At 58.1% G+C, this 22,783-nt stretch overlaps 1 protein-coding gene across 1 annotated transcript in view; it reads right to left on the bottom strand.

Annotated features, from left to right (window-relative positions):
• Window positions 1-9,394: 9,394 nt before the first annotated feature.
• The window catches only part of CALN1 (calneuron 1), a gene marked incomplete at both ends in the record, with an annotated part of 455,986 nt that continues 442,597 nt past the window's right edge, over window positions 9,395-22,783 (bottom strand). Inside the window, 2 exons of the mRNA XM_080829863.1 lie at window positions 9,395-9,522; window positions 21,551-21,707. Of these exons, the coding sequence (XP_080685989.1) occupies window positions 9,395-9,522; window positions 21,551-21,707 (285 nt within the window). The remainder of the gene's footprint in view (window positions 9,523-21,550; window positions 21,708-22,783) is intronic.

The following is a 22,783-nucleotide window of genomic DNA, read 5'->3' as shown; positions in this document are numbered from 1 at the left end:
CTCGACACTTCACCCTGGGAAGAGAAGCCTGGGGGAAGGAACAGAGAGGGCTGGCGCTGCAGAGGCTCTGATCTAGAAGAAACCAGGCCGCCTGGCTCGGGGACCACGGGGGCTCGATCACGCGAAGACCAGGGCTGCTCCTCTTCGTTCCGAAAGGCTGGGAGGGGCCGAGCCCGTTCACGGCGGCGCGCTCGCGCCTGCTCTGCCCTTGCTTCTGCCGTTGCTGCCCGAGGCAGCGGGAGGAGCCGGGTGCCCCCAGTCCACCCAGGGCTCACGTCCATAGAAGAGGCCCAGAGCCGTCCCCGCCTCCGCCCCTTGCTTCTTTTTCTTGTTCAAGGGGTCTTTTGTGCTCATTTTTACCAACAGCTTCACTGAGATGTCATTCCCACGCCAGGCAATCCGTTCCCCCTCTCTGCTCCGTCTGACCCTGCCGCTCTCCCGATGAACCTCGGGGAAACGGGGAGACGGGGAATGTCGTCTGCTCGGCCAACACCACGCCCACCCCCGGGCTTCCGAGGGACAGCCTGGCGGCCATGGCTTTGGCACTGGAGAGGCGGAAGGGAAGCCCATCAAGCCCGCCCAGTTCCTAAGCCAGGGGCCCTTCCCCGGGAGGGAGAGCAGAGGTCTCTGCGGCCCTGCACACGTTCTGGGGCTGTGCACGGGCGCTGTGGGCTATAGCCGCAGCCGCGAGCCAGGAGACTCCTCCCAGGAAGTGCTCCTGAGATCAGCTCTTAGCGGCCACTCGAGGAAATGGCTCCTGATCCCCGGCCGGCCACGTCAGGCAGTGAACCCCGGAGGGTGTGAGCCAGCATCTTCGCACAGCCCCGAAGCCCTTCTGCGGGAGGCACCTGCATCTCTCCTCCTCATCCTAGGAAATCTGAGAGTGAGAGCAGGGTCCTGGCTGACCGCTGAACATCTCCCAAGCCGAAGAGCCTTCTGGCCGCATAGTGGCTGATGCTCGGGGGCCGGAGCGTGGTCCCAAGTGCGATGCTCCAGGACCTGGGGGCGCCCAGCAGGGTAGGCTGGAACACCGTGGCTTCCTGGCTCTGTGTATTGCTCAGTCATGGAAGCCTGGGCCGCTGGGTTGAAAGAAAACCAAGGTAAGACACGCCTGGGAACATGGCCTGAGGCGCACACATCAGCCCGGGTCGGCCCAAGGTTAAGCTACTTACTGAGGTGGCCCTTCGAGCATTGGCAGGAGAAGCAAGGGGACGGCTTTCTCATTGGGCACCTGGTTGGATCACAGACAAACCGAAAAAGCCTTTGACCTTCACTTATCACGGAAATTATGGAAAAATCCCAGTGGGATTCAAAGGTATGTTCATAACCGGAGGGAGCGCTTTGTTTTACCTTGGATCTTACCAAGTTCGGGCCAGTGTTCAGGCTTTGCTCTCTCCGTGGTCAGGGGTCAGAGACACAGAGTTTTGTCAGCGCCCTGCTGGGATTTTAGTCCTGCAGGACCCTCCCTGCTGGGGTAATTATCCCAGAAGAATAAATATTCATGACTGAATGTTTCTTTATAATAAAAAAAAAAAAGTCAAAAATCGGATCAGAGCGGATAAAATCCAAGTCATTATCGCTGGAATTTGCCAGAGGGCTCCTTCAGCAGAGAGAAAAACATGTGTTGTACGCCTAGAACACTCTATTTTTAGAAGTTTTAAACAATAACAAATGCTTAGCGATTTTACCTTGTTAAGTTTCCCCTGAGAAGGTGTATAAAATGCAACACTTAACAAGAGGGGCCCGTGGGAGATGCCACCCAGACGGAAACTCGGCTTCTTGGCTTAAGACAAGACACTCAGGAAGATGCGTGATAACGTTTCTGAAAAGTAAAGAAAATCTAAGATGCCCTCATGGTGTTTGGGGTCAGGAGGCCAAGGTTCTGGTCCCAGATCAAGCAAGATCTTGGTGTCCTCCATCAAGCCATTTCGCTTTTTGGTGGCGTCTGTTTCCCCCTTGGTGTAAGGGAAGGGCTGTCTCTTTTTATGCCGAAGAAGCTCAAAGAACATTGCAAACTCCAAAAGCTACAGGAATGTTCTGCCGTGCCCCCGTGATGACACCATTAGCTTGGGTGTCTGCAAAGTTTTCTTCGTTATAGTGCCCCAGCTAGATGTTGCCCGTTTCTCGCCATACGGTCCGCGGTCGGCGTCTTTCCCCTCGTGTCAGTCACTCTCTTCCGAAGCCCCAGCGCGAGACCCGGTCCCCCAGCTGCTTCCTGGAAGCAGGTGACGCGGGACTGGACCGAAACGGACCCGCGCGCCCTTCAGGGTCCCAGGAGTGAATTCTGTGACAGGTCTGCAAAGCGCGCCCCCCGTAATGAACTGAGTCTCTCTCAAAAGAAAAAAAAAAACTTTTATTTTTTTCTATTGCATAAATAATGGTAAATTAGACTCTTTTTTTATACAGATTATATATTTACAGACAAGTTTGGTTACAGAAAACATCTGGTAAATATGGCAGTCAGTTTCCCTTTATACACTAAGAGAACGTATTAATAATATATACTTCATGGGGTTAGTAAGTTGCATGCCAAGTTAATTTATATTAATATTTACATTTTATATAAAGATTTTCTTTTGACTAGTCTGCTGACTCTCTCATCACTTAATAGCAGAAATCATCGCCTAATACTGAAGGAAAAAGAAAAAAGGAACATGAATGAGGTAAACGGGAAGACTGTGACCCAGGATTTCAGTCTTGGTGGCCCATTCTGGATCCGAGAGCTGCCAGGCTCTGGGCGTACCGGTCCTCGCAGCCCTCGGCTGTGCTCCGGTTGTCACCCAGCCGCTGACTATACTGTGCTTTGAGAAACAAGTCACGTCTCAAGTCTCATGACGCCGAGGCCCACTGACACCTCCCCCCCCAACAGATGACAGTTTGCCAGCCCACTGCCTGACCAGACTTTCTGGATCTGATTTCCAACCAAGAGCGTTGTCTTTGGTTAGTCCTTGAAGAAAGAGCTTCTTCCTGGATTCAGAATTGGGGGGAAAAAATCAAACCCCACTAAGAAACCTTTCAAGGATCCCCTGAAACCAGATTTCTGGGCCAGACAGCAAGAATATGCGTTGATCTTCCTTGGAGGGAGCTGGGAGGCTCCGGCTTGTGCAAATTTCTACCAGGAGCTGAGGCCCCTTTCCTGACCAGGCTGGGTCTTTCCGGGGAAGGACAGTAGGGCTTGTAGAAACACAAGCTTGTACAAAAGCCTTAGTGCACTCTAGGAAGGGGAAAAGGGACAGAGACTTGTGTTGTGTTGTCATAGGGCAGAAGGACTGGGGACTTCCACGGGTCCAGCAGCCACTCGTCCTGCCCTCCAGCCCGCCTCAGGGTTGGGGTGCAAGTAAGCCAGGCGCCCGTGCTTGGCACCCCTGAGCCTTCGAAAGACGCTCGCAGTGGCTGGTCTCCCCCCAGCGCCCATGTTATTCCCGACGGTCAGGAGACAGGGACTGTCTTCCTTCTGCGCGTCACGAGTGATTATAAACCACAACCGCATGCACTGGAACGGCCAGAAAAAGGAGGCAAGGAAGGAGGGAGGTTAGGAGGGATGAAGGGAGGGAGGGGGAAGGGTCTGGAAGTTGTGCTGCTCATTCGGTAGCTTCCAGCAGGCGCTCTCCGATGGAGAGACACCTCTCTTCGCGGGCTCGGGCTCTGTCCCACCCCGTGCTTATCCGTGAACTGATGCACGGGATGTGCGGTAAAGTGATCGAACCCCCTTACTTTTCACACTGGCTGAGCAGGGGACACGAAGCCCATCTCTGACGTTCCCTCGAGTCAGCAAGACCTTAGGGAGTAAACAAAACCTCTCACTTGCAAGACACCACACATTGGACATAAGCCCATTCGCACGGTTTCATCCACAGACGTCGAGACCGAAAGACACTTCGTTACAAGCGCCTCCGGGGAACCGCGTTAGGGGAGAAGGTGCCGGTCCCCGGCGCCGCTCATGGGGGCAGAGGGGCCCTCCCGTAGGTCTAGGCAGCGTTTGACTCGTTTCAGACAAACAGAGTCACGGTGCGGCGGGGCCTCCTGGTTTCCCTTCGCTCTAGAGATCAGAAACCCGAGGCCAGGGACAGGAGGTCACTCCGAGTCATCAGGCTGGTGGGGGCCAGAAGCACGTGGCGTCCTCACGTGATGGGGCTCCCGCGCTTCTGACTCTAAACTCCGCTCTCCGGGCCTGATTCGGCAGGTCTGAGGCCGGACGGGAAACCCCAGGAGAGGCGCTCTGAGCTCGGCAAGTGTCCGTGTCCCCCAGGAAAGGTGAGTTACCGACCGGCTTCCTCTTGACGCCTGCCCCCCGTGCCAGGAGCATCGGGTTGGTGGGCAGCAGCCCCGTGCCAGTCGGTTCCTTGTACGTCACCAAAGTAGGCCGGATACACCGGGAACACGTCCAGAGACCAGCCTCTGCAGCCCTGCACAATTTTTCTTTTCAGAGGTCTGGGGAGGGAGCAACGGCACACTTGAATTTTTCATTCCCTGGAATATTCCTTCCTAATTAGCGCGTTCTTCTACCCCACTGGAAAATTCCAGCCTCCGCATCCCTTCCTCTGGGACGGTAGCTTCTAGCATTGTGAGAGGCCCTGTTCGGCCAGCCCGCCCCTCAAGCTCAAGGAAGAAGGGTGGGTGAGGGCTCGACCCAGCGTGGGCGTCCAGCCGACAAGCCACCCAACGTAGGGGCAGGGGAGAGTTTTCCAGTTTCAGAGGGAAACACATTGCCTTCCGTGGGACTGGCGACGCCTGTTCTTTGTGGCTGTTATTTCAAGCCCAAGGAATCTAATTAATTTTGCCACGAAGACATTCTGCGCTTTGTGATCATGTCCCTTGAGACCGTGTCAGGAGGGTCCCGAGCCAGTACAAAGCAGAAAGCACAGCCGTGCGCCCTGGCCACGCGTACTCGCAGCGAGCGCGGGATACAAAGAGAAATGTTTGGCCGGTGTGTGCATTTCACCTTATTCCTCCCCAAACCCAGTATTTCTGGCAGGGCCACACGCCCGAGGACAGTCCCCTGAGTGACTTAGTCCCAGGAAGCATGAGGGAAGCTGAACACTCCTGCCGCTCCGGTTCTCGCGGAGGCCGGGTCACCAGGGACGGCCGGAATCCTCCTCTCCCTCGCCGTCATTTGCACAATTCAAGTTGGAACCCTCCCTGTTGGATAATGTTACTTTTCTGTTTTGGATGGATTCCTCCCGCCCTCGGGGACAGGTGGGGAATGAGGGGGTGAAGATGGCTACGGCAAGGCCAGTAGGTTGTGGACCCTTAGCCCTGCGAGGATCACTGCAGAGGCCAATGGGGAATTTCTGATCTCAGGTCAAGGCAGGGAGCCGTCCTCCAGACAGTCGTCCTGGGAACACGGCCGGTATGTGCCCGAGTCTGGAAGTCTGGGCTCGGCCCAACTGTATCTTCATGGCACTATAGGAAAAGGGGGTCTCTCCTTGCAGTGGGGTCCCGGATCTCCCTGCATCTCCATGGGACGGGGTGAACAGTTCTGTCGCTATGGGCTTTCGGGGAATCGGTGCAGTAGGCGACCCAGGATGGTTTGGGACATCTGGGGGTGGGGAGGGGAGCAGAGCTCCGCAGCATCCGTGGGGGTGGAGGGTGATGGCACGGCAGGACAGGGTTTCATGACGTGCAGCCACACGTGGCCAGGCCGGCCAACCCGGGGACCTGTGCTTGGCGGTCACACCCTTACTGTTCTGTCGTGGTCCTGGGGAGGCGCTTGGCTTGGCGGTCACACCCTTACTGTTCTGTCGTGGTCCTGGGGAGGCGCTTGGCTTGGCGGTCACACCCTTACTGTTCTGTCGTGGTCCTGGGGAGGCGCTTGGCTACGAGTTAAGAGCAAAACTCTCTCTGATTTATCACCTGAGTCTGGACTTGAGCCTAGAGAAGGCCTTTGGAAGAAAAGAGAAATCCCCCCCCCCTTCTTAGATACGTCACTCTCCGATTCTGAGGAGGGGAGGCTGGGAGGGTCACTGCTGTCGGGACGAGCTTGCCATCGTTCACCGGGTTCTTCTGGCCAAACACAGGAGAGACCACTTGTGAGAAATCGGAGACAGGAACGGGTGTGGGGAAAGAACACGTCTCGTGGTACACATCTCGTTCTCGCACACCAAACCCCTAGAAAGTTCTGAGGCCTCTGGGCTTGCCTGAGACCACACGTAAGACTTCACATTTCTGGCTCGTGGGAGAGCGTCTCAACAGGCAAACAGATGCTTTTAAAGATTGAAGCTTAAAATATTTTTTGCCTTCCAAATGACATTTCTGCCTTTTTGCCCAGATGAAGGGGTCCTTGCTCCCTGGGAAGGGGGGGTGGGAGGCGGGGCGGGGAGGGTACCACCCGGCTCTCAGGTAGCGCCTGTCCTCCCGAGCAACGCAAGGGTGGTCTCACAACGCCGGGAAAGGCAGGGAAACCGCCAGATTTTGTGAGTGTCGTTTACTCCCCCGGTGGGACGTGGACGCGCGGACTCAGGTTGCAACCAGGCAGAGCCCGTGTTCTTTAAGAAAATGTTCCCTATTTTTGTGTGCCTTGGCAAACTCGGGCTGCCATGACAACGTCCCTCCCCCCACTTTCTTTTCCAGATGGGTCACGTGGGATCCACGCATGTTCTGGAAGCCACTTCTAATAGTTCCCATGCTGGGTCCTGTTTGGGGCTCTGTGCGCGTCTGGGGTGACAGCAGACCGCTCCCTGTGCGTCAGGGCCTACGTGCGTGCCTTGTCCGCCCAGCAAAACGCCTCCCCGATCATCTCCTGCGTGGTCCGGGGGGCACCCGTTCTTACAACAAGAATGAGCCACGCTTTATCCGCGAGCATCAAAGGGCTGTGGCGAGGGCCCCGGAGCCTGCCAGGAGTCAAGCTCGGACTCCTTACGAGGAATCCCAACCCCCCTGCCGGACTGTCCAGGCAAAGCAGCCACGGGGATGAGCTCTTAGTGCCCGAAGTCTCAGGAATGCAACCGGGTCTGGACTGTCACCCCACACTTCCGCTGCCGGGTGCCCTGTGTCAGGCCCCCATGGCGGGAGGTCAACTCTAGCCCTTCCGAGATCGCTCTACAGCTTCCGCGTTGTCCTGTCTCCGCACGACGGCTGCGTGCTGCTCCCGGCCCTGCGGTGTAGGACGGGCTGCTTCCTGGTCACTGGGGGGGGGGGGGTCCTCTCCAGAGAGAGGACGCTGAGGCCTTGAGCAGGTCGCCGCTGCCTCTCCAGAGCTCCTCCTCGTCCCTGCCCCTGCCTCGTGCCTCCAACCTCTACGCCTCCCGACCCCCGGGGACCCCGTTCTCTGGTGAGCGGCAGAAGCGCGTGCGGAGAGCCCGCCTCTGGGGAAGCACCGCACTCCCCTCCTGCGGGGCCGGTTCCTTTAGGAGTCGTGCCCGGGGGCCTTTATCCCACCTGCTTTGGGTCCCCGGGAGGACATGGTCTAGCGGTCCACGGGCTCCTTCCCGTCCAAGTCCAGCTGCGGGGGTCGGGGAGGTAAGCTGCTCTGGGCAAAACTAAAGAAGTGGTCTTACGTGTCGGTGCTCTGTGTTCGGACCCGTCTTCGTTCGGGAGCCGACCCTGAGGGCCGCGGTCAGTCGGGCAGGGGGAGGGAGAGAAGAGGCAGGTGTGCGGTGTGCGCCAGGGCAGGGCCGGGTGGGCGAGAGGGACAGGCAGGCTGCTGCCTTCCTTGGCCTGGCTGTGCGGGACGCCAGGCCTTCTCCCAGCGGGACCCTCGACCCCCCGGCTCTCGGGAGCTCACCCCTGCTCCCTCCCGCACACTATGGCTCAAACCCTAGTTTGACTTGTACTCGTCACTGAGTAACCGCCGTCTCCCGCAGCGGGGGGGTTTCCACGGCCGCCCCTGGCAGCCGCCTGGGGCGCTTGCAGAGGTGAACCCGAAAAAGACCCTAAAAGGACAAGTCGGAGAAGGCAGTGGGGAGAAAGCTGAGAGAGGGGCGCTGGGGGGACGGAATCGGGGGCGCCCACCACACCGCGAAACCCAGGACGACTCTGGCACCTCCGCTCTGGGGGACGGAGAGAGCGAGCGGGAAGAGCCTGTCGCCTGGGGACGCAGCGGAGAGCAAGGAGCAGGACAGTCCCGTGACGGACGTGGAGACCCGAGCTTGGCAAGTACAAAGGGAAACATCGCACGGGAAGACCACGGGCTCGGCCGGCTGCGCCTCTGGACCCCACGGCAGCGGCGGGCGGGCGTCTGGGGGAGGCCGGGCAGTGCCGGACCCGAACACGCGCCGCGGGACCCCGTCCCGTCCCCAGCAGAAGTTTGCCGCCGCCGCCAGCGGTGAGTCACCTGTCGTGCGGGCTAAGCTGATTCACACCTTTTCGTTTCCTCGTGAAAGTGAGTCGCGTGTCGAATCTGCGAGCCTTGAGGTGTCATGCAACGGTCGCTCGCTTGCTCTGTCTCTGCAGCGTGGACTGTGTCTCTCTCCGGGGAAGACTAACGAAGCAGAGTTTAAGACGAGAAGCGGGGAAGGGGCTCTCGGACCTGAACTTACGGGGTCTCGTGGCGGGAGATGGGCTCAGGCTCCGAGCCCGATGGCGCGGGGGGGGGGGGGCTGCACCACCGCCTCCACCCCGGTCTCGGTCCCGCCCCACCCCCGGACTACCCGGTCCACCCAGGAGCGGGGATGCACGTCGGAGGACACGCTTGTGGCGGGAGTTAGCGGTCAGGAAAGAGGGATGTTGCCCACGAGGAAGACCGATGTATGCGACAGTCCGCGCGTCTGGATGGAGGCCCGCGAGCAGCTTCTGGGCCCGCCGAGGGCAGCAGGGGAGGGCGCTCTGCAGGCTCCGGGGTGCTGGTGCGCGCCGGGCTCCGGGAACAGAAAGCCGAGTGCGGGTGGGAACCGAGCGCCCCCACCTCTGCCTGCAGGGGTCCTGGAGCAGAGGCAGGGGGTGCGGAGGCGACGGTGCGGCCTGCGCGGGGCCAGGCGCTGCACCCCCATCGACGGCTTCCCCTCGGGCCTTCGGGGCACTCCACGGGGTGTAGGAGGGAGGCCAGGGTGGGGTGGGCAGCCCCCCCCCCGTTCCGAAGTCAGCCTCGTGGGGCGGAGGGTCCTCCCGGCCGGGAGTCTCCCGTAGGCCCGGGGGTGGGGCTCAATGGGGCACGTGGGTGCCGCGGCCTGGCTCTCCGGGTGGCTGCCAGAAAACCCCGAGCTGAGAAGTCTGTCCGTCTGCAGAGTCCTACAGGGTGGTGTGCGCAGTTACTGGAACTCCCGGCTATTTTATTGCATTGGGAAGGAAACCCTTAAAGCGTGTAAGACAGCCCTTGTGTGTCCCTGCCAAGGAGATGGAGTGGGTAAGCGACACCTGCTGCGCCGCGGCCTCGGGTGCCGCTGGGAGCCGCGCCAGGCACGCGGGGGCCAAGTCGGCGCGGGCCATGCACGTGCAGGCTGGGCCGGGGCGCCGGCCACTACTCCATGCCGCTGCGCAGGATCTGGTTGGCGGCGATCAGCATGACGCTGATGATGAAGGCCATGGCGAAGGCGCAGATGAGGCTCTTGCGGACGCACGTCTGTCTGTTCTGCTTCTGGGAGTGCACTGGGGGGCGGGGGGGAGAGAAGAGAAAGGACACGGTGAGACAGGCTGTCGTCCCCCCCCCCCCCGCCCCCGCACAAGCCCACTTCCTGGGCTGAAGACCGGGTGCGCCCACGAGCCCATCGGGGACCGATCTCCCAGACTGGACATCGCCTCTCCTGGCAAATGGGACGAAACGGTGACACTTCTGTAACAGAAAACCCAGGAGAGCTGTGAGGTTCAGAGGGAGCTACAAACCCCCAGATACGGTAGAGTTACGGGGACTTTCTGAGTGAGGAAATAACGTAACAATTCGGGGTGTCCCAAAAGGCACCATCTGGCTTTACTTTGTTGGTTTCCACCGGACACGGGCTCCTTTCCGAGTCCCCTGCTGCAGGCAGAGCGAGGGTCAGATGCTCCTCTCCCTGTCTGCACCGGGCCGGAAGCAACTTGTCTTCCTGGAGTTGTCCTTGGGGACTGCTGGGGGACATGACTCTTCAATGGCTTGTGGTATGATTTCAGACGTGCACACCGGGGGTTCTAGAGCAGGGTCCCCAGGCAAGCAGCATCCATGCCCGGGAAGCTTGTTAAAAATGCAGGTGCTGGGGCGCCTGGGTGGCTCAGTGAGTTAAACCTCTGCCTTTGGTTCAGGTCATGGCCCCGGGGTCCTGGGATCGAGCCCCACATCGGGCTCTCTGCTCAGCAGGGAGCCTGCTTCCCCCTCTCTTTGCCTGCCTCTCTGCCTACTTGTGATCTCTCTCTCTCTGTCACATAAATAAATAAATAAAATCTTTTTTAAAAATGCAGGTGCTCGGGCCAGGCCCCATGCCCAATGTACGGAATCAGAAACTCCAGAGAGGGGGTCCGTCATCGGTGTTTAACTGGGTGACTCTGCTGAAATCTGAGAAGCGGAGACCACGTGGCCTGTGGCCAGGACCAGTGAGGAGGAGGGAGGGAGGCACAAAACCCTCTCAGACATTGCAGAGACGGGGTGTCCCTGCCCCACGTCTGCTGCACCGGGGTGTCTGACCTTGGGTCCTTGTGTCCTCTTAGTCCTTTCTGTTGGACGGGGTCTTGCGCCACTGGGTCTTGAGAAACCACCAGGAGGTCTGAACCCGTGGGAACGTCACAGGGACCGGAAACAGGGAAACGGAAATCACGAGAAGGAACTCCTTTGCTAAAGCGCGCTGAGGAAGAACAGGTCTCCTCCAGGCACGGCGTCGCCGGCCGGAACTCCTCTTCCTCCCGGTTCCTCTGGTGGCCTGCACCTCCTGCCTTTCCCATCTGTCCGTCCGTCCGGGGTCTCTGCACACAACTTACCACTGAGCGGGCGGCAGACATCTGTGCCCTGGAAGCCGGTGCGACGCCGGAGCCACGGGCCGGACCCGCCGTGTGCGTGAGGCCTTGGGTGCCGCGGCGGGATTACTGAGTCACAGCTCTGGGAGCGGAGGCGGGAATTCATCAAGTCCTCGGTTCTCCGGGTGACTGGGGAGTCGCTGGGCTGCGGCGCCAGTGTTCGACTCAGCAGGACTAAGTGGCGTTGAAGAACCTGATGGAATTTGAGTCGCTGGGGGGCCTGACGGGTGTGCATGTGTGTGCGCGTGTGCGTGCGTGTGTGTGCGCACGCGCGCGCGTTAGGGATCTAGGGCGGGGGGTGTTGGGAAAGATGGTTCTTCAGAGTCAGATGTTGAGAAACCCAATACCGGGACGGGAGAACATTCTCAGATCACCTTCCGTTTTGGAAAAGGGTCCTTCTGCCTTCGCACACCGCCAGCGGAGGGAAAGTGGTTTTTCTCCAGGTCAGATTATGGCGCGGGGCGGTGGGGGGGTGCGGCGAGAAAGAAATGCAGTTTCCCTTCATGCTCCTCACGGTCTCTCGGCAGGAAACAAGACGGGCCAAAGAGCGAGGTCACGGTAGGGTCCACGTGCCTTTACAGAACCTGAAAATGGTTCAATTTCAAGTACGTCTTCCCCTTGGCATTCAGTGGCTCCTCTGACATCCCTGGAAATAACAGGGAACAAGTAGGAAGCCCATGAGGTTTCCAAGGACAAACAGAGCTTTCCCGGAGGGAAGGGGTCTCGGGCTTGTCAAGGGTCCCTCAGCAGTCTGTCAGCCAGGAAGGTTTCTCCAGCCACGTTTCACAGAGACCCGAGGCTCCCTGGGACAGCCCTGGGCTCACACTCCCTGATTTCTGCCACCGTCTCTTCGTGCCGTCTTGTTACCTTTAACCCTCGATCCATGGGGCTTTTTGCTTTCCTTGGGTGATTGCGGAGCATTTCTGGTTCGGTTCTTGACTTGCTGATCAGGTCTGGGTCTCAGAATCTTAAAAATTCTTACCTGGAGGAAGACACTTTCCTGGGTGCAGAGCTGTGCCTCCCCCAGCCCCTCCAGGAACGGACGAAAGGTGAACCAGCGCCGGCCCGCGGGCGGGAGAGAAGACGTGGTGTTGGAGAAGGAAAAGGACCAAAGCGGAAACTAAACGGAGGCTGGGGAAGTAGCGCATCTCGCACGTTCCGCGGACTGGCTCATTTATTCTGCGCAGCTCCTCGGCATGAACACGCTCTGAAGGCAAGTCATCTACCTTTCTGTCCCGAGGGCTGGCGAAGGCCGAGAAAAATTGTGTGATAACGGGAGGGAGAAATTTGGGGCTGAAGCCGGTCTTTGTGAAGGACGCTCGGCAGACAAGGTCACAGGCAACAGGATTATCCCCCAGGAGAGCGGCTGCTCCTCCGATCGGAAAACCCTTCAAAGCAGTGGGAGGGGGGAGAGAGAGGGAAGGAGGAAAGGCCTGGAGAACCAATAGTTCGTACTTGGGGCCACGCAAACCGGAATCCAGACCAAAGTCCTGCAAACGGAGTGGCAGAGCGGCGCGTCCGGCTCGGTCCCTGGCTCGGAAACACGTCACCCGTGAGCTCCTGATTCAGCCTCTGTGCCTCGATGAGTCCTGGGCTCTGCGGCCCTCGCAATGCCGGCGGCCTGTGCCGAGCACAAAAGGAAGACCTCAGAGCCAGGCCCGCGTCGGAATCGCGGCTTAGGTAGCGGCCGCGCGGGCGAGCGGGGTGTGTGAGCTCCGGGAAGTGAGGTCCAAGTTCATTTGGCAAGTGGTGGAGGTGGGGCTTGAGCAGGTCAGATTCTAAGACCCAGGTTCAAAACCTCTGCACAAACTCAGTCACCTTGATCTTCTGCTCAGCGATGGGAAGAGCCAAAGGGAAGGCACGTCGTCACCCGCTGCGGCTGACGGGGGACGGCCCGCCGCGCTCGCGGGTTTGCTGACGGTCACCGACGGCCCGCTTTGGCGAGCGGACGTGTGCATCGCGCTGTAGTTTTGGGGTTTGTTTCTGTGTCCAGGCTTTGCTTCCGCGATGAGACTACAGGGCAGCCGAGGGTGAACTACAAACCCGGCTTGGGGCTTCTCTTAGCCACCACTCAGGAGCAGCCCCCGGCAAGTGACTGAACTTCCCGAGCCTCAGTTTCTCTCTCTGTCCAAGGACCGAGTGGTAACAGCTCTACTGCTGCCAAGACTTATCTCAGAGATGAATGAGCTAATAAAAAACGGTGAAAGCCGCGTCCAACTGAGAATTGCTAAAGAAACGCAAGACTTCCTCCTCTGCCCTCGGGGCGGCAGGAAAGGTCCGCTCATTCTCCCCCGTCCCCGCAGGCCCGGCCCGGCATGCACGTCCGAGCGCTGCTCCCAGACCTCCGCCGCGCTCCTTCCCTCCTTAACTGGCTCCGGGCTGCCGCGAGACTCCCCTCCCTGCAGCGGCGCCCCGGACGCACCACCCAAGCCCGCGGACCTTCTGCGAGGGCTTCCTGCTGGGGGAGTGCGTCCCCCCAGCTCCGAGGCTCGGCAGGGAGGACCCCAGGCCACCTCCGGCCCCTGTCCCACCTCTGCTCCTCGACCGCTCTGCCTCCCTGCCCAGCACCCTCTGTTCCAGGCCGCCCCGCACGGACTCCGCGCTGCTGCCCGAGACTCCAGGCACCTGTGCTCGCGGCTGGGGTGCCCTGCCCTCCCCCTCCCGTCTTTGGGGCTTGCCGCGGACCTCAGGAGGCGTCTCCTGAACGTCTCGCTCTCAAAGAGCCTGGTCCTCTGACGCTTTTTGTGCCGGCCTCACTCTCAACGGTTACTCACTTCTCACGGAGATGGCATTCCCGCACTAAGCACAGGGGCATTTAGTACATCCACGGGGCTGTGAGAGTATCGCCAGTGCCTAAACCCGGACTGTGTTCACTGCCGAAAAGGGGACCCCCACGCGCACCGGAAGTCACGCTTCACTCCCGCCCCCCGGCCCCCGGCAGTGCTACTCAGCTGCGTCCGCTCTGGGCGTTGCAAATACATGACACACTGCGGAGCCTTTCGTGTCTCCTTCCACTTAGCCCGGCCCAGGCGCGGCCGCGGCGAGCGTTCCCGCTTCACTCCTGTCCGTGCCACACTCTGTCCCTTCGCCGCGGACGGACGCTGGGGCTGTGTCTGTGTTGGCGATTGTGGATAACGCTGCGAGCACACTCGGATCCACGGTTTTGCGTGGACGTGTCTTCGGCTCTCTTGGGTACAGACCTAGGAGTCAGGTTTCCGGGTCAGACGGTAACTCTTTTGGAGGAACTCGAAACCGAACGTGAAAATGGCACGAACGCATCACGCTGCTGGCGATCCTTCCTGCGTCCGTCTGTCCGTCGGGCCCGGCGCTCCCTTTCTCGCCTCGTGGCTGCCCGGGCAGGCGCCCCGAACGCACACGGGGCTGGCGTGTGAGCCGGGGGAGGCTGACGCAGGAGGACGGAGAAGCGGGGTCCGTAGTTTTCTTGAAGCTGGTTGGCAGGCCCCCAGCTCCTGCGGAGTCCCGGCTGCCACGGCAGGCCCCGGGTCTGGGACTCCGGCGGAAGACCGCTCCTTGAGCTTTCTCCTCCTCCCAGACACTCACGCTCTCCCCTCGGCCCACGACAGGCCGTGGTGGCTCCTGGATATTCTCCTGGAGACCGGAGTCTGCACGCATCGTGCCACCGACCAGCTGGGTGACCCTGGGTATCCGGGGCTCATAATCCCTCTGGCTTCGTCTCTTCGAAACGGAGCCGCACGTCTGGAGGCACCGGCTTCCCGATGAGGCAAACCGGAATCCTAACGATTCTGGCGAATTGCCCGAACACAGACCTATGTAAGTGATATTTCTGGCCGGGAGCGTGGGGCTCAGGAATGTTTAAAAACAAAACACCATAAAACCCATCTTAGGTGATTCTCGCCACGAGCCAGACCTGCCGGGTCTGGGAGCGATGACTGCTCTGTGAGCGTTCCAGGCCCGACCTTTTCTGATTTTATGAAACTGAATATTTCCAGGGCCTAAGGGGGGACTAATTAAGAGTTTCTGAAAGAGACTCCTCTGTCCATCAGAGAAGTCAGGGACGCTCAGGGACTCCAGGTGAGACCCGCAGGCGAGCGGGCCGCGGTGGCCTCTGAGGGAGTCGCAGGGAGGCTGCTGCATGATGCCCTGTAGGGGGAACAGGGGCCTCCTCTCCTGGGGTGGGAGCTGGCTCCTTCCTTACCACGAAGCAGCTCGGCTTCCGGTCATCAGCTGTGCCTTGCTTTGAGGGTTCACCGTGGACCAGGGGTTGCTCTGGCCTTTCTAACCGACCTTTCCTCTTCTTAGAACAAAACCCGTCTCTGCGTGCAGGGACCCGCACCTCCCCCCCAGGGGAGCTCCCCACGCGGCGTCTCACCGTTCCCGCTGCACCAAGCCAGACTGGCCAGGGCGAGCGAGCCGAGCTCTAGGCACACGGGCCCGGCACGACTGGCGGGAGCCGTTCTCGGAATGGAGACGAGTCTCCCAGGAGACAACCCTGTCCCTTCGGGGAGAGTGAGCCTGCCCAGGAACGAAGGTGACAGGAAAGGACAGAGAGTTCGGGAGCGAGAATGTGCGAGGCTTGGGGCTGGAGGGAGGAGGAGGTCCTTGAGCTCTTTGGATCCGGGTCAGCCAAAGTTCATTCCTCTGACTCCTTGTATTATCTGAGCCAGCGCGCCTTTTAATTTATTTATCTTTTTCAAGTTGAAGGGGGTCTGGGTTGATTTTCTGCTCCTTGAAACCAAGAGTTTTGACCAGTACTTAGGAAGTCCAGTGCTGGCAATGACGACTCTAGGAATCAACGAGTCAAGAATGTCCAAACCCTGCAAATTTGGTCCCTGTCCCGTCCTGCGAAGACGCGGCATTCTAGCGGTGGGACCTGCGATGTCTCCGGGAGGAAGCCTGAGAAGGACGGAACCGGGGCCGGGGCAGCCCCTTTTGGTTTGGCTGTTGAGTGTTTCCTACCGTGTGAAGCATCATACAAAATACTCTCCTGCGTGACCTCGCCTCGTCCTCCTGACAACCACACGAGGTCCTGATGTGACTCCCATTTCACGGATGAGGAACACGAGGCTCTGAATAGTTATTAAGCATCTCGACAAGTGGCCAACTGCCTGGGGCGGCGCGCACAGCAGGCTTTCAAGCCGGGCTCGCTCAGGAGCTCTTCACCTCCCGGTGTCTATTAGAACCGGCCCTCCGGCTCTCTGTCCGGGGTCTCAGATTCTCATCCCCCCGCACTGACGGCTCCAGAAAGCTTTCCTCCACGACTGCCCGGAAGGATTCCCGAAGAGAAGAAAAATCCCTTCCCTTCTGAGGCCACAAATCTCTTTGCAGACTGTGTCCTCTCTCCCTGCCAGCCACGGACCTCGGCTACACCGTGACTTTCTACCTCCCCAAGGAGAACGGGGTTTATTTAAGGAAAGTCGTAGCACTGGGGAAAATGGGAGCAGATGGTAGAGATGACATCTTATGCCCTTTTCGTTCGAATGGGCCTGAAATCCCCAGTGTGCGCGGCCCGGTGACGGGGCAAGGCTCCGCATCTGGGTGTGCATTTGATTCCTGCGAGGACTCCTGGGACTTCGGCAGTGATGGTGGAGCTGGAGACCTTGGGTTTGGCTGCAGATTCTTTCTGACCTTCCAGGGAGCCCAGAAATTGTTGAATCTGGATGTCACCGTCCTTGTCCAGACTTTGCATTGGACAGATGAGGAAAAGAAGGCCCAGAGAGTTTTTAAGTAACTTACCAGGGCTGGGGCGCCTGGCTGGCTCCGTTGGTTGAGCATCTGACTCTTGGTCTGGGCCCAGGTCATGATCTCGGGGTCGTGAGATCGAGCCCCACATCAGGCTCTGCACTCAGCAGGGAGTCAGTCTGCGTGAAGATTCTCTTTCTTCCTCTGCCCCTCCCCTCACTTCCTCTCTATTTCTCTCTCTCTCTAATACATCTTTAAAAAACTAGTAACTTATCCAGGGTCACGTATCTGGTCTACACAGGGCTGGAAACATACCCATGTACCCACATAGTGATGCCTTGGGGTCTGCCTGGCCCGTGTCACGTCCTTGGACATTCATTCCTCTGTCCATCATCCCATCACGGAGTGGTGCAGAGCCGCTCTGCCATGCCTTTCCCAGGAACTATTTATTCCCCCGTTGATGAATTTGCTTTACTTCCTTCTGCTGTGCGTGTTGTCAGAATGTCTAGAAAAATCTGACAGCTGGTATTCCATTTAGGGACAACATTTGGGGGACGTGTCTTGAAAGGGCTCACACACAGTCTTGCTGCACTTCTCCCCAACTTCCAAATATAATGTGATTTCTCTGGCGACAAAATGAAGAATGAGTAATGATGGCGTGCCGTTCTGCAAGGAGCCTGCGATGCCCACGTCTGGCCGAAGGACCCAGAGGACCCCATGAAGAGGTCAGGGCAGGGCTGTGTCAGAGCGCCCCAGGTTCAAGTCCTTTCCTGTGATCTGACTTTGGACAAAGGACACCACTCGGCCGAGTCTCACTTTCCCCATCTCTACCAGTCGGGCCGCAGAACTACACGTTCAGGTCAGCTGCCCAGGTTAACAAATTTCCAGCGCCTGGCCGGCAGGACGGGCAGGTCCTCCTGTCCCTTGACCTCCTGTACTGTATCATATGAGTTAAGCAGTAAATATACGGGAAGCGGCAAGTCCGACTTCATATATAGTATCATTTGTTACGGGAACCCACATGCGGATCCGGCGTCAGGCAGGGAGCGGATTCAACCACGGGACCACTCAGTTTCACATGCACCAGCAACCGGAACCAAATAACGAAACAGGAATTTGCCTCTCAGTGTCCCTGAGCTTCTGCAAATGCAAAGTGTCTGGTGATTAATCATAAGGGGCGAAATGGAAGCACAATGGCTTGAAACTCGTATGTAGCCTGGGCGGTGGGTGTGCACCGTGGGAGTCCCAGACTCTTGTATCTAATGCACTTTGGTGGACGCCGACCTGTTTATTTTTCCAAATGGTTAGAACACAAATCGGGAACACGGACACCTCGGAACACTGAGCATAATCTGTGTGAAAAAGAGAATTCAAACAGATCGCGGGGACTGGGAGTGCCTGAAAGTCATGCCAGGTCTGCTCACGGGATCGGGGCCGTACAGGCTGCGGGCTACAGGCCGTGCTGGAGAGGCCCTGACTCCCGGGTGCTTCCGTGACCTTGTGGGTGCTCCCAGAGCACCGGGCACAGGGGGTGACAGTCGGTCAGCTTCCTGACCCAATCCAGGTAACGTCTCATCCCAAAGCCAGGTGTGACGAGAGGAAAGATGGCCCCTGGAGCCCTCGAATTGGACTCTTCTGGGCCCTTCCCTGCCTTAATGAGGTTTTCTGTAGGTGCCTTCCACGTGCGGCATGAACCCCCATCTCAGAGGCTCCGGGAGAACCCGGAAGGCTGCCTTCTGTGAGCCTGGAGTCTCATGCTGTTGTCTCCTGTCCTTCCCCGGGAGAAGATGGAAAGATTCGTTCTTGCAGATGATCACGGAGCTCGTCTTCCATAAAGACAAGGCAGACCAGAACGTGTGAGGAGCTGGGGTGTGTGTGTGTGCGCGCCTGCACGCCTGTTCACGCATTTATCTGTGGTCTGCGTTGGCCTAAAACTCAAACAAATGAAGACACCAACAATCAAGCCAAAAGGAAAACGAAAGGAGAAAAAGAAACACAGAAACCTCTCCCATCATGGGGCCGCAACCCCCTGGGCTCCCGGCCCATTTCTCCTTCACGTTTGCATTCATAGGGAAGGAAGTTTGCGTCCTGACTTAGCGGACAGAAACGGAACCTCTGTACAAGTCTCCGACCCGGGATCTTTAAAGCGAAAGCAGAGTCGTGATGTGAAATGATGCTGCTGGCACGTGGAAGGTCTCCTGCTCTTGTCTCGCTGGCTCTGTGCCACACGGATTGTGCAAATCTTGGGGTCTTGACCCTAACCTTGCTGTGCTCCGAACTATTTGATGTGACCTTCTTTAAATTCCACCTCTGCCACACAGCATCTGCTGCCTTTTTTTTTTTTTTTAAGATTTTGTTTATTTATTTGACAGAGAGAGATCACAAGTAGGCAGAGAGGCAGGCGGAGAGAGAGGGGGAAGCAGGCTCCCCACTGAGCAGAGAGCCCGACACGGAACTCGATCCCAGGACCCTGAGACCATGACCTGAGCCGGAGGCAGAGGCTTAACCGACTGAGCCCCCAGGCGCCCCCAACACAACATCAGTTTCACCGACCACCTCCTTCCTTGCTCAGAGACGGGTGTGCCCTTTCATCTTTTTAAGGCAAAGACCTATACTTTAAGGTTTTTTCTTTCTGAAGGATTCCTTCCTCTGACACAAAGGAGGGCCAGACTCCCAGTCCCCACGGATCTGCCGGCGGCAATCCGAACTGACTCACATGGGTTCAGCACTTGCTGCAGCAAAGTTTTAACGAACAGGAGAGAAGCGCTCCCTGGGTGGGAAGTGAGGAGGTCAAGGTCAGCCATGGGGCCTCACATGGACTCTTCTAGTCCTAGGGCACTGGGGGGGGGGACCTCAGTGCCTGTGTGGCATCTCTTCCTGGACAACTCTGCCCATAAATACAATCAAGGAAGCCCCTTCTTGAACAAGGAGAGGGCTGTGGGCATTAAATAAATCCACCAGTGACTCTGATCCTACCCAAGACTGGAAAACACCTGACCACAAAGCAATGAGCTTGCATTTGGGGCCAAACATTAATATTTAAAATACAAAACATACACAGAAGACAACTGTCTGATGTGAACACAAGCAAAGTGGATTACGTAACCAAGGTTGCACAGGTCATTCCAAAAAACAATGTTATAAAACAATGTTTCTTTTACTAAATAAGACCACAAAGTTTAAAGCATTTAGTGCAGTGACTGGAACTTATCAATTACCACCCCCCGCCCCCTGCCCCCTGGTTTCTGAAACGGTGGCTGTTGTCAGCGCTCTACGTGCGCATCAGTTAAAGCAGATGCGGTGAGACCTCGATTTGGAAAACCCCTTTCTCAGTCGCTTCCTTTACTAACGTGTGAGCGCTTGAACAATAAAAAGACACGGCTTAGAGTTCAGATGACTTCCCCGTGCACAGTCTGACCTTTCCCAAATTACTAAGACTTGTGGCGTTTCTCTGAACAAAACAGTGATCCACAAATGAAGGCCCTTATGGAGAACGAAATGCCCAGAAAAACGCAGGAGTGTTTGCTGGAGCCCCCGGCACCTCCATTATTTGAACCGGGAAAACCCAGACGGGACCAGGGGAGGCCAGTGAAAACTTAGCCACACTTTCCTCCCCCCTCTGCCTGCCTCCCCCCACTCATGCTCCCAGTCATCACCGCCCCCAAATCCTGCCGCAAATGGCCTTGACTGACCGTCCAGCTCTCCTGTGGCTCCCACTCCAGATATGGCCACTGATGCTACAGCCCAGGGGTCGTGCACGCCAAGGCCAAGGCAGCCTCTGTACCACCACCTTTGCCATTCACAGCAGTTTTGAAAAATTGAAATTTGAATGTCTTCGGAAGGGGCATTGCTCTCAGGTTGAGGCCCTTTCCCACCCACCAGGCCCTGTTGCCCAGGCTTGAGTTAATTTCATTTATCCCGTCGGGGCACGAACCATGAACGTCTCCTCCTGTCTCCTCTTGTCACAGCCTTTAATCCTGCACATGAAGCCACCCAGACAGGACCTGGGGGGGCGCAGGGCTGAATGAGCCACTGTGGCCACCTGGACCAACCCCGCCCTGAGCAGACTCCCTGCCACAGTGCTCCGCCGCTGGACCGTGGCAGCTCCAAAACCGGACAGCCCAGTGCTATTCTGGTGGCCACGTGACAGCTCACCCACTGTGTACACTGATTTCTTTAAGCGTCAGAAAAAAGAACAGAAAATAATAGTTTGACCTCTTTAAGAAATCTCAGCACCGCACGCGTGAGAAATGGCCGGTTGCCGGATACCATGTTTTCATATAACTCAAAAACGTTCTTTTTCGATGCGTCGGCGTCGTTACAGCCGTTCCAGTCTTCAAAGTCGGAAAGAGGGATTCGATTCTCCAGCGTCCCTGGAACTTCCTACTAATTATGGGATCGGGTAAATGGGTTTTTCCTTCTTAAGTTTTCTTTCCTGAGCCCCCAAAATGGCCTCTCATGGGTCTCTACTTTGGCCCCAGGAAAACCTTGTTTCTTCGGAAACTCCGTGGTTAAGTTCACGGACAGGGATCTTTCTGAGCCGCGCCCTCGGGCAGCAGAGCACAGAGGTCAGCCGTTCCTCACGGTCCTGAGAAGTGGGGGGAATTATCCTGATGCTTCTAGACAAGGATGCACGCTCGGAGAAGGCAACCCTGGCGGCCAAGGTCGCACAGTGAGCCACCGGACTCGATCCAAGTCGCCGCCAGCCTCGGCAGGTGTGGTGGTCGTCCAGTGGACGACCGCGGGACGACCACAAAGCTGCACATTCAATCCCAGACCTCAGAGGACCCCGGGAGGGACGACACGGTCGCTAGTGACAGGGTCACCCGAGGTCCCGCAAAAATGCAGGGTTTGGGGAAAAAACAGAAAGAAAGTAAATAACCTGCGGCGTCCGTGCAGCAAAGACCCCGTAGCCTCGGTGCTGGGTTCTCGACCGAGGCGCTGCAGCCCGACAGCGAGCACTTTCCGTCTGCGGACGGCGCGACGGTGTCCGCCGAGCCCGGCCCGGGGAGGAAGCCGAAGCGGGGGCACCTACCTCCCTCGAACTCCGTCTGGCAGCTCTCCGACGTCTCCTGCAGGCTCTCCTCCTCGTTGGTGATGATGTTCTCGATGTCCTTCATCGTCAGGTGGTCCCGGAAGGCGTGGTAGAGGATGAGCTTCAGCTCCTCCAGGGTTATCCTCTGCATGTCGAACTGCGGGGACAGACAGGAGTGAGACAGTCTCGAGAGCCCAGCTCGGGCCCCAGAGCTCCTCGCCCGGGGCTTCTCCCAGCCTGGCCGGGCGGCCCATGAGCAGTTTGTCCGGCACGTGCAGCTCCGAGCACGCGCGCGGGAACTCGGCAGGGGGCCCCGCGGGGACACAGCGGGTGCGGCACCCGCCGCAGCGGGGAGTCCTGGGCAAGAAGATGCCACCCGCTCCTTTGGCCTCCCACTCGCACCGCGTCTGCTGTGCCCCCCGCACGCCCAGCGCACCTCCCGTGCTCTGGGGTTGTGTCACACGTCAGACAATGCCCGTGTGTCTAACGATGACGCACCTCCCAAGAAGCCAGCCGTTCCCGTCCTGCTTTCCAGATACGTATCTTGTCCGGGCCACCTGGGCGGCTCAGTCGCTTACGCGTCTGGCTCTGAGTTTCCGCTCAGGTCATGATCTCAGGGTCATGGGATCCAGCCCCGCTTTGGGTACACGGTCGGCTTCTCTCTCTCCCTCTGCCCTCCCCCCCCAAATAAATAGATAAATCTCAAGAAAAAGTACATACTTTGTTCTAACAAGATAAAATGCAAGTTCAAAGCCATGTTTATGAGGATGAGAAGCGAAGGGCCGGTGTAGCTTCCCCTGTCCTGAGGAGACGATTATACTCTCTCCCTCCATTTCTATCGGGTTTGGTCCTATCGCTTTCTTGGCCGATGGAATGTGAGAAGTCACGGATGCCACATCCAGGGAAAAGCTTTAAGAGCCATTATGTGGTTCGACCAGGTGCTGCCTGCCCTCCGCTGTGAGAACAGCACGTCCCACGTGGGGGCTGGTCCTTCCGCCTGGGCCCCGGAACAAGGGTCAAGTGCAGGAGACCCGCCGACACCCCACGCAGGGAGGGCGATGGGCGTAAGGAGAGCCCTCCGGCACGGTCAGCCTCAAAGACTCGGGGCTTGTTTGCTAACCTGGCTGAAGCCAATGAGACAGTAATTAATGCACGGAAGTGGGAGGCTTCCCTCACGAACTTTCTAAAATATCACGTTCCAGCGCCAAGTGGTAGGAAATGAGAAAAACGTTA

Source organism: Martes martes, assembly GCF_963455335.1.
Source record: "Martes martes genome assembly, chromosome: 18".
Taxonomy (NCBI): domain Eukaryota; kingdom Metazoa; phylum Chordata; class Mammalia; order Carnivora; family Mustelidae; genus Martes; species Martes martes.
This window is presented reverse-complemented; position numbering and strand designations above follow the sequence as displayed.